Source organism: Prinia subflava, chromosome 24 (assembly GCF_021018805.1).
Source record: "Prinia subflava isolate CZ2003 ecotype Zambia chromosome 24, Cam_Psub_1.2, whole genome shotgun sequence".
In the NCBI taxonomy this organism is placed as follows: domain Eukaryota; kingdom Metazoa; phylum Chordata; class Aves; order Passeriformes; family Cisticolidae; genus Prinia; species Prinia subflava.
The window spans coordinates 3,000,490-3,013,749 of NC_086270.1; the positions used below are offsets into that span (position 1 = coordinate 3,000,490).

At 44.6% G+C, this 13,260-nt stretch overlaps 1 protein-coding gene across 1 annotated transcript; it reads right to left on the bottom strand.

Moving 5' to 3' along the window:
* Positions 1–261: 261 nt before the first annotated feature.
* On the bottom strand, positions 262–10,210 carry PSMB2 (proteasome 20S subunit beta 2). The gene is made up of 6 exons (XM_063418955.1): positions 10,050–10,210; positions 8,429–8,551; positions 7,789–7,859; positions 2,822–2,984; positions 1,353–1,402; positions 262–502 (listed from the first exon to the last, which is right to left on the bottom strand). The coding sequence occupies exons 1-6, from the start codon at positions 10,138–10,140 to the stop codon at positions 395–397; spliced, it is 606 nt and encodes a 201-aa protein (XP_063275025.1). The 5' UTR covers positions 10,141–10,210; the 3' UTR covers positions 262–394.
* Between the last annotated feature and the right edge of the window lie 3,050 nt (positions 10,211–13,260).

Sequence of the window (13,260 nt, forward strand, 5' to 3'; positions counted from 1 at the left end):
CGAAAAAATAAAGTAAATGCTGTATGTGTGGCATGGACCACTTGTCTGGGGTTTGCTGAGCTTTAGTGATGACAGCACAATGTCATCTAGAAAATACCATTTTCCCACAAATAAGAAATCTGGAAAGCAGTAAAATCTCAGAAGAGGAAAGATAAATAACCTGAATGTGCCCCCATGAACTGTAAATCAAGTTTCACCTTCACTGTGGAACAATTTGCTCAAATCCTCTCAGGAAAGATCAGTGGAATAAAAAGATAAAACTGGCTATATAAATGTCAGGCTTTATTCGAGCTCCCACTGCAGTACATTACTCGTGTGCTTCAAATGAATAGAAAAAAAAAACAACAAAAACAAGAGAAAAAACAAGAAGACTGCTGAAGAAAGACCTCAGGGGTTAGGACTCCACTTTGGCAAGGGGTATATTGTCCACTTCGTGGATGCCCTCCTTGTCAATGAACCGGGCGTTGAAGGAGGTCAGGTTGAGGATGAAGCGTTTCTGAAGCTGTTCAGCAAAGACAAAAACACAGAAGAAATGAGATTGATTCAAAGCTTAAATAAAAGATACTTTAAATTTCCATCCTGGTTCTAGTGATTTGAAATATTAGGAACTACACTAGGTTTTTTTACTGCTCAGGAGTGAATTAGTGGGAGTTTTTTCTAAGATGATGCACACCAGACAAGGCTCAGGTCGAGATGCAAAATAGCCAGGCCTGTTAACAAGGAAGACATTTAAGCAGAAAAACTAGAGTGGGCTAAAATTTTGAACACAAAGTGTACATATTACAAAGGTACTTCAAACAGGACTTCTTCAGAGCATTTCTTGATATTACATTCAAATCAATCTCTTAAAGACAAGGATAAAGACTATTTTCCTACAATAAAAGCCTTGGTGTCTGAAATGTCTGGAGTCTAATGTTTACTCTAAAATTGGTCATGAACTTTAAGGTGAATGCTTTACCTCAGGTATCACTCCACAAGCTAGAAAAGAATTAGTATGTACTTCTGAGAGTTCTTAAGTGTAGCACAAGTGACAAGGATGCTGCAGTACGTTCAGAAGAAACTTAAGAGGAGAAAGTCTGGATCAATATTATGCTAAGCACGCAAAAAGCAGAAGGAAAGCAAAGAGATTAAGCTCCAAGTTTATGTTCTGGAGGATGTGAACCGTGCAAAGGCAACACAACTGCCCGTAAATCCTTTTCCTCAGTAGCTATTCCACATCTGGCCACAGCCTTTATTACCCTTCTGGCAAAGGCAGCAAGAAAAGCGACAAGAGGAACAGGAAAGTATCAGCGAATGAATGCAAACAAACATTCCTTTCTCAGGAGCATCAGGGCCTGAGTTCAGCAACTCACCTCCTCTAGACATTTTTTTAAGAGCTCCACAGCTTCCTCACGTGTGATACCTGAAAAGGAAAACATCCACAGATTGCTTTCATTAGAGGCCATCTCTCTCCGCAGAAAACTTTTATTAAATTTAAACAACTTTTCAGCTGAGCACCAAAAGCTCTCCTTCCCAGCTCACAGCAAACACTTTCCAGATGTCCCGAGGACGCCCTGCACCGCGGCGCTCACGCCCCAACAAGCCATTGAGAATCGATTTGTTCCAGGGAACGAGAGCATGACGGAATCCTGCCTCCCATGGCCAGGGCCTGGCTGGAGAGGCTCAGCCACCTCCCTCTCCTTCGGTTTATTGCAGCTCTAAATCAGCTCCAGCTGCCCCGGCCGGCTGCGAGTCCAGGGCAGGAGGTGGAGATGGGTTTAGTGTGATGTTCCTGCTGGGTATGAGCTCAATAAAGGGCAAGGCACGTGTGGGATGCTCCTGCTATTCTCACACTTCAGGATAAAATCCAGTGCTCTATAGGGGTGACAAGCCGTGACAATGAAGTTCATTATTTTCCTCTGCTCCACAAGGAATGGTGAAAATGGAACAATAGATTGTTAAGGGACATGACTAGAAAACAAACGGGGTCTGTGGGTCTAAAACTTCTTTCTAGGCTTTGTTCCAGACCTTCATCCACTGCTCAGGCAAGTTAAATGAAAATGATCAGTTTGTAGCTACATTTCTTGAAGGAGGTAGATGAAAGGATTTCTAATCTCAGAGCAGAGATAATAACAAACTCAGCTTTGCACACAGGAGTCAAATAGTTTGTAGCTAAAGCCAAAGATGTCAGATTAACAATATTCCGTGCTTTGCACATTTCCTTATCTGCACAGTGGGGATGGGGCCATGTTTATTCCTTGGCAGTGGATTATGATTCTAAAACGAAAAGTTTAGACAGGTACAAACATGTACAAGAGTTATGATGAGCAGCTGCCAAGTGCACAGAGCTGTGCATCAGTCTAAAACCTCTCAGCTGCCCAGAGCTGTGGCTGCCCCATCCCTGGAAGTGTCCATGGCCATGGCAGGAGGTGAAATGAGATGAGCTTTAAGGTTCCTGCCAAACCAAACCATTCCATACTCTGTGATTCATCACCGACACTTCAGAGTGCTGGAGATGATCTTGCTAGGAATATCTTTTCACTTGAATGTTTTTAATTTATCACACACAAAGCCAATCCAAAGTATGGAGCAATAGGATCTGGGACTGGTCTCTGAATATTGATACTCTGGGAAAACGTAAGTGTCAGAGACAACAGACAGAGCTGTCAAACTGTTGACAAAAGCAGAATACCAGCTGCTAATGGTCCAGGAAAGTCTAATCAGGTTTTAGAATCACACCACAGCAATGCCACCTGATTCAGCAAATGTCAGTCTCACTGGTTAATAAACTCAAGGCCTAAATTGAAGCAGGAGCATTCTCCTGTGCAGTGGCTCCACTCACCTGGCTTGTAATAGCGGTCAAGGATGCTGAGGGTAAGGAATGCTCCATATCCATGAGCTGCAAAAGGAGCCTTGGCCAGAGCTGCCAGGTAATCCATGTAGTACAGGGCAGGGCCCTCGTGGTCGTCATAGCCAGCCAGGAGAAGGTTCACGTGGTAAGGGGTCTGCCAAGAGAAATGATGTTTTTGTTAGAACACTCACACCAAATCTTTGAATCCTGATTCCCTGAGCACCAGGGTACAGCAGCAGAGCTGATTACCCAATTCTTTACCATAAAATGCTACATCAATCCTGTCTGCAGCACACTGTGGGTCTCAAGCTAAAAGTGATCAAGTCTTACAGTAACACAAACTGCACAAGCAAATAGAAACACAGAACTCTTATTCTCTTGAAAACCAGTGTGCTCAGGGATCTTTTACAGCTTTCACAGCACACTCAAACTTTAAAAAACTTGAATGCCGTTTTCACGCCAGATTCTTTCACCTGAACATAAAACTTGGGGATTTTTACTGCTGGCACGTGAGCACAACGTGAACATTTTGCAGTTTCTAAGAACTCTTTGTTCATTTAACCTGCTCTTTGCTCTCTTCCCATTCCCCCTCCCTGTGTGAGCATGGCTCGTCTCAGCACGTATGAAAGCTCTCACACACTGCAGTCACACACAGTGTCCTGTTCACCGGCAATTTGGTTTTTATTGCATGTACCAAGTTTAATCTTTAATATTTGGCAGTTTGCTCCATGTTCTGGGTTTAGTGTTCCACCATCATGAATAAATCAGACATCTCTTCTTCTCCTGTATCTCCTTCCAAGATCTGTACTTTGTAAGACCATGAAACACACGTGCACTGTATTATTTTTAAATGTAGGATCAGAAAAAATGTGGGCATTGTATGTATTTTTAAAAGCAGCTTTTATATACTTCCAGTATTTCCATATCTACACAATGTTTCTTATTAAATTAATTGTACTAACAGGATCTCTCCAAACTGCTGGAAAGCCTGGATCAAAAAAGCAACAAAATAAGAAAAAAAAAAAGATGATGCAACTACCAGATTAAAAAAGCAAACAAAATTTCACCCTAAAGCCAAAACATTAACTGCATCATAGGAAAAGTTCATTTTGATACTCAATACAGTAAATTTCCACTCACACACACACACAAAAAAATCACACACCACTATATTTTTACTTTCAGACAGTACGAAAGAATAAAGCAGGCTACAGTTATATATAAAACATCACTTTAAATTGTGTGATTTAATCTTCAAAGCATCCAAGAATATTTGGAAAGAAGTTACCATGCAGCTGTATTGGTTTAATTAGGCTGTATTTCATCATTTATTTATTCTGAAACATCACACAAGTTGATATTTAAGAGCCATGACACAAGATCACTCAAATTATTGTGTGACTTGGAATTACCAACATTGGCATATGCGAGATACTCAACCATAAATAAATGGTGTTATACAGACTTAAACCCATCCATAAACTGATTTTCAGTTTTAAGTTCTCCTGCTAATGGTCTCTGAGACTTCTTAAAACTCAAATGTAAATAATTATCCCCCATGCCTTATTATCCTAGAAAGGCAGGATTTAAACATTAGCAAATATACATAATCTATTTACTACTTCCATGATTATACATGAAATTTGCAGCCTAACACCTCCATGCTGTGACTGGAATTTCTTGTACAATCCAATTTTCTTGTCCATTCCAAAGGCAGCCTTCCTTGACTTCTGTAACTCAGTCCATGCCAACAATTCTCAACTCTTTACAAGGCTGGCATGGTTAAAGGGCCATCAAAAGAGTGATGACTGACACTGCAGGACATTATTTTTAACCCAAACTTCCCTTCCTACACAAGCACCATTTCTCATCCCAAGTAGTTTTGCACTTGGCGCTGTTTGATTTAAAATAACGACAGCAATTAGGAGATGTGTGAAATTGTTCAGAATTTACAGCTGAAGAGTTGTGCTGAACAGCCCAACCCCAGCTCGGTGGTGACACAGCCCTGTGACATCTGGCGGAAGCCAAAGTCACAGCGAGGGGGGAAGGTGGGAGCTTCCTGCCAAGTGTGGACACGGGAGAGGAGCTGAGAGCTGCCTTTGGAATGCAGCCAGGCCCTGTCACCTATAATTAAACAGCATCACAATCAGAGACTGAATTCATCACTTCTGGAGGGCAGGGGGTTGTTTTTCCTGTTCACACACACACAACCTCGGCAGTTCAGTGTACTAAACCCTGCACTGGATTCGGCAGGTGAACAGGTGAAGCTTAGAATAGGTAACAGCACAATCCTGGAATGGTTTGGATTGAAAGGGACCTTAAAGCTCATCCCATTCCACCCCCTGCCATGGGCAGGGACACCTTCCACTGTCCCAGATTGTTCCAAGCCCTGTCCAGTCTGGCCTTGCACACTTCCAGGGATCTTGAGGCAGCCACAGCTTCTCTGGGCACCCTGTGCCAGGGCCTCCTCATCCTCATAGGAAATTATTTCTTCCAAATATCCATTTTAACCCTGCTCTCAAGGCTGTCCTGTCAATACACACTACAGCACCACTCACCTCCATGAAAGCCAGAGCACCTTCCAGGTTCACCTCAATTGCAATATAAAAAGGGAAATCACAAAGATTCTTTTCAGATCCTGCTATGGAGCAGAAATCTCATGTTTTAAAATGAGAAATGTCATGAAAAACCCCATGGTGACTATGAAGTAGAAGCAAAGAAAACAGTGATGTAATGGCCTTAAGATACAAGCCCAGTGTCCTCATACTTGATACTTTCCACCAGAAGAACAATTTCAAGGCACTGCCTCATGAGCCATCTCCAAGGTATCAAGAACTTGGACTACAGGAGTCATGAGAATTCTAAATGAAATCAAACTGGATAACAGGGAGGAACCCAGATAGTGATGAACAGTGCTGAACAAGCTCTATTTTGATCTTGGCCACAACAAGAGTCTAAATGCCTGAGAAAGTCCTGCTGCAGTTTAACCTTGCCTTTCATACACCTTCTGGCCTCCTGTAACAGCTTCACACAGTGAGTGCCAATAAAGCAACAAAATCCCTTTTCCCCACCAAACTTTTTACTTCTCACCCCTAACAGGAGGCACTGGCATGTTTTACCTTTTAAATTTTATTTTCATGATCCACATGATTACATTAATAGCCTCCAGGAATCCCTTATGCAGCTTCAATAGATACCAAGCACTAGTGTTAATCATTCTGATATCCCATATATTATGATTAAAATGTAACAAAATTCACAGAAAAAACCCCAGCTCTGATGGCAAGGCTTGTATTGTCAAATTTTAAATGCCACAAACAAACCATTAAGTGCTACTGTTAGAGAAAGAAGGTTCTGCCTGCGATGTGGAGATCAGTGTAGTGTGACAGCAGTGTCAGAGAGCGCTGTGTGCCCCAGGGCGTTGCCATCTGCACCAGAGCAGCGTTTTTGTCTCTGGTAAATAAAAACATCTGCCTCTGCCAGTGTCCTCCCCACTCTGCTGCCCATCTGGAGCAGGTGAGCTGGAAGACAGGCGTGGGCTCAGCAAGGAGCAGAGGATCAGGCCCCAAGGGATGTGGTACAGAGGGAGAAAAAGGTGCCGCATCAGTGCCGCTTCCTGATGGGCAGGTTTGCCAAAAAACCTGATAAAGGTACTTTAAATCATATATAAGAAACAGCTGCCTCTGCTGAAAAGGGAGAGGATACTCAATCTCATCTGTGCAGGTCCCTGAGATGAGACATCAGCACCAGGGCAAGGTCCCAACAGCACCACTGCTCCACATCAGCCTTGAGAACTGCACAGGAACGCACAGAACACACACACAGACCTTGCAAATCACACCTCAACACAAGCTAAAGCAAACAGCATCCCTGCCAACCATCACCTGCCAGCCAAGCAGATGGATGAGGCCATTTAAACTGGAAGAGCAGTTTGGAATCACAGAATATTCTGAGTTGGAAGAGACCACAAGGAAAAATTGCTACCTGCAGCTGTGATCTGTGTCAGAAAGGAGAACAATGATGTCTGGCTGTTCCTGTGGATGAGTGCTGGAAGAACCCTCACTCCTCATGTGCAGTTCTCAACATAGCTCTGAGGTTAATACTGGCCTTTTCTTGCTACTGTAAAACCTGATTTCAGGCCTCAGCAGTGCACTGTTAGAACAGCAACACAATTTAACCCACCCTCTATCCCTGACAGAGCTGATCAGCTTCATTCTCAACATCCTCTTTCATTCTGTTCTCTTTCATATTGCACATTAACATACTTCTCAATGAAATGCTTCCTTGGATCACTAAAGGTTTGTTTGCTCCCTCAAAGCAGCTCTTCATACTTTGAAAAAAATCACCCTGGGAAACATCAATAATTGCAGTTCAGTAACTTGAAAACACAACCCCAACTTGGATGTGGTATTTACCAAAAGCCTCATGTTGCTGTTTACAAAAGGCACTTGTTTTCCTAAGTACATCAAACAGCTTTGCTCTATGAAATCATTTTCCAAGAAGATTAAACGGATTTGGTGCATGAAAACTCACAACCTTATCTCGATGTTCAAGGAGTTTAATTCACTTCATGTCTGCAGTGTTTGCCAAAGTGTTTATTGGGCTCAAGGCTGCAATTTTAAGTCTACGGTTGTATCAGTTATTGATAAGTGATGTGATAAGTTTTTAAAATAAGCAAATCAAGTTCTGTTTTACTGAGATTATTTCAGCAATGTGAACTCCCAGAATCTCAGAATCACTGATATTGGACAGGACCTCCAAGATCAGCCAGTCCAACCCTTTGTTACCCAGAGCAGAGCACTGAATGCCAAGTCATCCCTCGACCCCACGACATCCCTGAGCAGCCAGTTCCAAATTCCTCACCACAGCCAGCAGCTCCCACCTTTTTCAGACTGCATTATTTGAGGATGGAAACGTTCCCTGGAAGCCTTTGCCAACATCTCTGGGCTGTTACTCACCCGACTCCGCAGATAGTCCGCCAGGTTCCGCCGGGTGAAGTTTGCAGCTGCAGTGGGAGACAGTTCATACCCTGGAGAAGAAATGTGATTATTTATTTCGTGTGTAATGTAATATTTATTTGGTAACAGCCCAAGTCATTCATGTTTCACCTCCCGCCTTCCCGTTACTGTTTTGAAATAACAAAATGTTCTCTACTGACAAAATGTAGTGCCTTTTGTCTAATTCTGGTTTATTCTGAAATCTACAAGCATTAAAAAGAGCCCTCAGAATTTGGGCAGTTCATATCTGTATGGACCATAGAGACATATGGCTTAAAAAATTAAAATATTAAGGACATGTAGCTTTTTTGTCCAATATATCAGAAGAACTGGTAGCAGTTGGCATACAATGGACATATTAAGAGAATAGTAAGTCTGTTGGTAAAATATTTGTGTCATTTATATTGCAAAAAGTTTGGGAATTGGATAAACCATTTAATTTATACTGTACAATCCAGACTCTATTTCTACATCCTGCCTGAATTATCACCTTTGCTGGACACTAAAAATGCAGAAATCTTTACAGAAGGTTTGAGAACCAACATTCACCTGGAAACCACCCTTAGCTCTGCTCCCAACCCCCAGGGCCTGTTTCACTCACCATTTCTCATTTTGTAGAGCTGAACATTCTTCTGGATGTATTCTGCAAACTGCACCGTGTCTCCAGGCTCCCCCACACACAGCAGTAAGATTTTTTCACTCATCTTAAACATTTTGTCATGGTCTAGGCAGAGGAAAATAACACTGAGTGCCATGGTCATGAGGAAGAATAAATTGCTTTGCCAATATCCTGATGCTTCAGGACTTTACAGAAGAAAGAAAGAGATTTGGATAATTGCACCACGACCTGGAGCACCAGTAAAAAACCTTTCTGAGCAAACACTGACATTTTGTGTCTCACAACTGGTGACACAGAACACAAGAGTTGTTAAAGAGAAACAAAGCCCTTCAGAAAGGGAGGCATTCCAGAAATATACAGTATTTCCTACCTTAGAAGCAAGGTAGGAAAGAATAAATCTTCACACAGAATATTGTGTTCAAAGCATAAGGTTTTGCTTTGGGATCAGGAGTAAGAATTTTGCTTAGTGGCTATTCAATTTTATTCAAATATTCTGCAACAGAAGCAAATAATTTAATATAAAACTGAAATATCAACACATTGAGCAAAATCAGTGTTAGGAAATCCAGAAATAAATTCCATGTCAGATGATGCCCTTTTCCTCATATCCAGCAGTCCCCAAAACTAGAAGCTTATGTGAATGAGGCTTTTGCAGAAACATTTCTTTTGCTTGACATTATTTGTGGAAAAAACCAAACCAAACAATCAAGAAGAACGAAAATTAAAGTAACAATTATAAATCTTAATGAAGCCCACTTATAAATGGAAAATTAAGGAGCAATAATTAATATATTTAGTTGTAACTGCATTTTAGAACAGTTTTAAGTTTGTGCATGTTTGAGGGGACCCAAGTTGTAGCAATGACAGTGCTGAAGACAATCCTGTGCTCACAGAGTCTCCTCTCACCAGAGCAGGTATTTGGAACTTGGATATCCCAGAGAGACCTTGAGCAGCTCCTGGAGTGAAGGGAAAATCCCTTCTCTCCACTGAGGGCTTGGACAAACACCAGGCTCCACCTCTGAGCTTCCCCTCCAGCTCACTCAATGGTGCTGAACAATCTCTGCTGCAAGACAGGCACGAAATGTCACAATCCTCTAAAACGGTGTCAAAATTTATCACAGCACTGGAGCTGCTGTCTGGAGCTCAGGGAGAGCCACTGACACTGCCCAGCCCTTGCAATCCCAGACTGGTTTGGGCTGGAAGGAAGCTTAAAGCCCATCCCCTTCCATGGGCTGGGAATCCTTCACTATCCTGCTCCAAGCCAACGCTCACCTGAACAGGTAAATGAAGCTGACAACCCAACACAGAGCGATCATTCTCGGTCAGAATTGAGGACTTTACCCAGAGCAAAAGGCGATTTAAGCCCCACTTTGGCTCCGCGCTCCAGAGGCCGCCTGGCACTTTCTACAGCGACTACACCTCCCCTGAAGGGCTCGGCAGCGCTCAGACCGAGAAACCTCCTCCCCTGAGAGCAGCCTCCCCTCAGCCCGAGCGGCGGGCCCGCAGCACCCCAGCCGCGCACACCGCGGTCACGCCCGGGGCCCTGCGACACGCTACCGCGCCAGGGCTTAGCACGGGGGCCCGGCACCCCCCAGGGTCTCACCGTGCTTCATCTGGATGATGCTGGTGGCCGCCACGGTGTCCGCGGCCACCAGGACGTAGTCGGGGCCCTGGATGCCGATCAGGTACTCCATGGCCGTGACACAGCGCGGCCCGGCCCGCCCCGCCGCGCCTGCGCGCCCGCGCGCGCCGATGGCGTCACCGCTCGCGAGAGCCGCCGCCCGCGCGAGGCCGCGGAGCCCTGAGGGGAGCGGGGGGGGCGGGAATGTGAGGGGTCGAGTTCCGTCCCTTTGTAATCGTGGGGTAATTAAAGGTGGGAAAGGACCGCGGAGCCTCGAATCTGAGGGGGTCGAGTTCTATCCCTTTGGAGTCACGGGATGGTTAAAGGTGGAAAAGGACCGCGGAGCCTCGAATACCCTCGACTCCCTTTGGAGTCACGGAGTGGTTTAAAGGTGGAAAAGTGGGATCTATCCTGAGGGATCTGGACTCAGCTTTCTGCTCAGTCCCCATCTCATATGACCAGTGTGGGTCTGTGGCGTGACCCAGGATGGTGGGATGGGAGGGATTTGTCATTCCAGGGATCGTTTGAGCAGTGCTTGCACCACCTTTTCTCCTTTGTTTTCTCCCAGTATGATATTAGTAAAGATGATATTACAGCTACTGGAATGCCTGGATGAAGTTTCCTACAGGAGATCCTGCTTGTCAGAGAAAAAAAGAATCTGCATGTTCTTGCTGTTTCAGGTGCAGGAAATGAAACTGCAGAGAGGAGAAGTGATTTAGGAGATCACAGGGCAGGGTAACGGAGTGGATGGGAATAGAAATGTCTTCATTCACTGAGCTTCTCCCCAGCTGCCAGAGCGTGCGGTTCAGATCACCAACCCCAAAATGAACCCTGCAAGGCTTATGTGGGGCTTTGCTCCTAATCTCCCTGTCTGGGCTCCACAGAGCTTCTGGAACTGACTTTTTATAGGCCTAAACGTGGTGTCTTTTAACAGATTCCCCTCAGGGATGGGCAAGGACAAGCTTTGCCTTGTTCTTCCCATGCCCAGGCTGTGGCAACCCTGGTGCCAAGTCTGGCTCTGTCCTTCCCACCACAATGCCTCGGAGTCCCTGGAGAGCAGCTCTTGCTGAAGTTCTGAGCTAAGCTATAGAATCTCCTTCAAATGTTTGTTTTGACAGTGTTAGACACTACCTGGATGAAGGTGTTTGTCAGTGGCATTTAAATCCTGAGCCTGGTTCTCCCGGCATGCAGAGCAGGCTGTCAGTATCTCCCTTCAGTGCTTGCTTTCAGGGGCACAGCAGCATTGCAGAGGGATTGTTCTGACCTTGGGGTGCCCTATTCCCCTCCAGACATTTCCCAGGATAACATCAGTGTGGATGCTGTTCCCTGTGTTTCTGTCGTGGTCACCATTGTCTGCTTGGGGTGGGGAAGAGGATTATCCACCGTGAGCAGCTGGGATATTATTTCTCAGTTTTCACATTTCTCCCTCCCCAGCAGTGCAGACCATCCTCCCACTGTGGTGACTTTGGGTTCCCTCTCCCAGTCTGATTTGTCACTCAGACCTCAGTGAGGTGGGGGAGCAGCAGGCACTGCAGGCTCTGCTACACAACCCCAGGCTGGTGACCCCAAAATGATGTCCAGCATTGAGTTGTGTGTGACTCATAACTGCACATAACAGCAGGACGATCCATTTCATGATTGTTGCTAATTATAAAATCAAACCATAGAAGTAAAAGCTTCAAATCAATGAATAGTTTGGTTTTTTTTTTCTTCTGTGTGGAGGAACAAATCAAGAAATCTAAATATTTAGCCAGAGATTTCTGCAATGCTGTGGGGGATTTATTGACAGCCACATCTAGTCAAAGCTTCCCCCAGCTCCTCTACCTCTGTACTATTTGAATTCCTGCTGGTCACTGAATTATTTCTTTTCTTACTATTTCCTGTGCTTTAAAAGTGGGGAAAGCGCAATCAAATTATCGTCATGCTCATTTGGTTAATCACCCATTTAGTTACTTATTCAGTTCATTAACAAGACGCTGGCTAGTGTCAGTGTGGAGGAAATTCAGAGAGGCAGGCAGTAAGGAGACAGGATATAGGAGAAATAGGCCATTACTCCAGCCCAGTGAATGGCAATTTCTATCCCTCTTTTCTGCTACGTCACTTCAGTGCACAGTTTGTTCTGGATTTTAAAAAGCAGCCAGCAAACACGAAGAAAGCATTCTGCAGATCACCGTTGTTTGTTAGATTCCATTTAGATTCAATCCAAAGCTCTGCAGAAAGACCAAACCACCTATTTTAGGACTCCTTTTTTTTTCAGTTGAGAAAAATGTGCTGCTCCACAGGTCATAAGATGCCTGTAATTATGACCCCGAATGGATAGAAATGCTGCTTCTTGAGACAAATTCTATCTGACAGTTTTTACAGTACGTTCGTTCAGAGCAAAATGCCCTGTCCCCTGTCACCCGGATTGAAATTATTAAGGAAGACAGACATTTCACTGACAACTCTAGCCTGAGGGGGGAAAATATTCCTTCTGTTCCCCTCTGAAGGTCAGAGCTCACATAATGCAAAACACTTAGAACACGCGCGTACACATGCTCACGCACATGCGGATGAAACTTTCACTTCAGCAGAGCTCTGGATGGCTTTGATGGAAAATAGGAATCCACGTGTGGGTAACTCAGGGAGTTTGGGCCAAAAGAGCTGGGCCTTGCATTTCTTCAGTGTTAATTCTCGTTGTCTTGTAAGTAATCTCTCTCCTCCGCATGTAAATCACATCAGGAGATGGTCATGTGTACTCACATGTTCGTACTTCCCCTCACATGATACGTGCCCAGACGTGGCACATCAGTCACTGGCAACTCCTCCGACAGTGTGGGATCTGTGGGATAGTCACACTTCCCTGGTATCTGTTTATTCTTTCAAAACATTTCGTGCTTTCTTTTCCGTGCTGTTAAAAGCCCATTTGCAACCTGTATGTCCCATTTCTCACTTATCTGCGTGTCCAGCTGTCATTTGGCCCAGTCTGTCACCCAGCAGTGTCCCTGTGCTGGGGATGTGCAGGTCCTCTCTTGTCAGAATACCGACCCTGGCTGCTCCAGAGCTTTTCTGTGCTGGAGGAAGGGCAAATCCTGGCCCTTCAGTGCCTCCCCAGCCCCGGCTGGACGTGTGAACACAGCAGTGCAGCCGCAGATGAGCTGTCAGTCACCGTGTCCTGCCTGTGGATCACCAACCTCACTTAATCTAGGGCTGA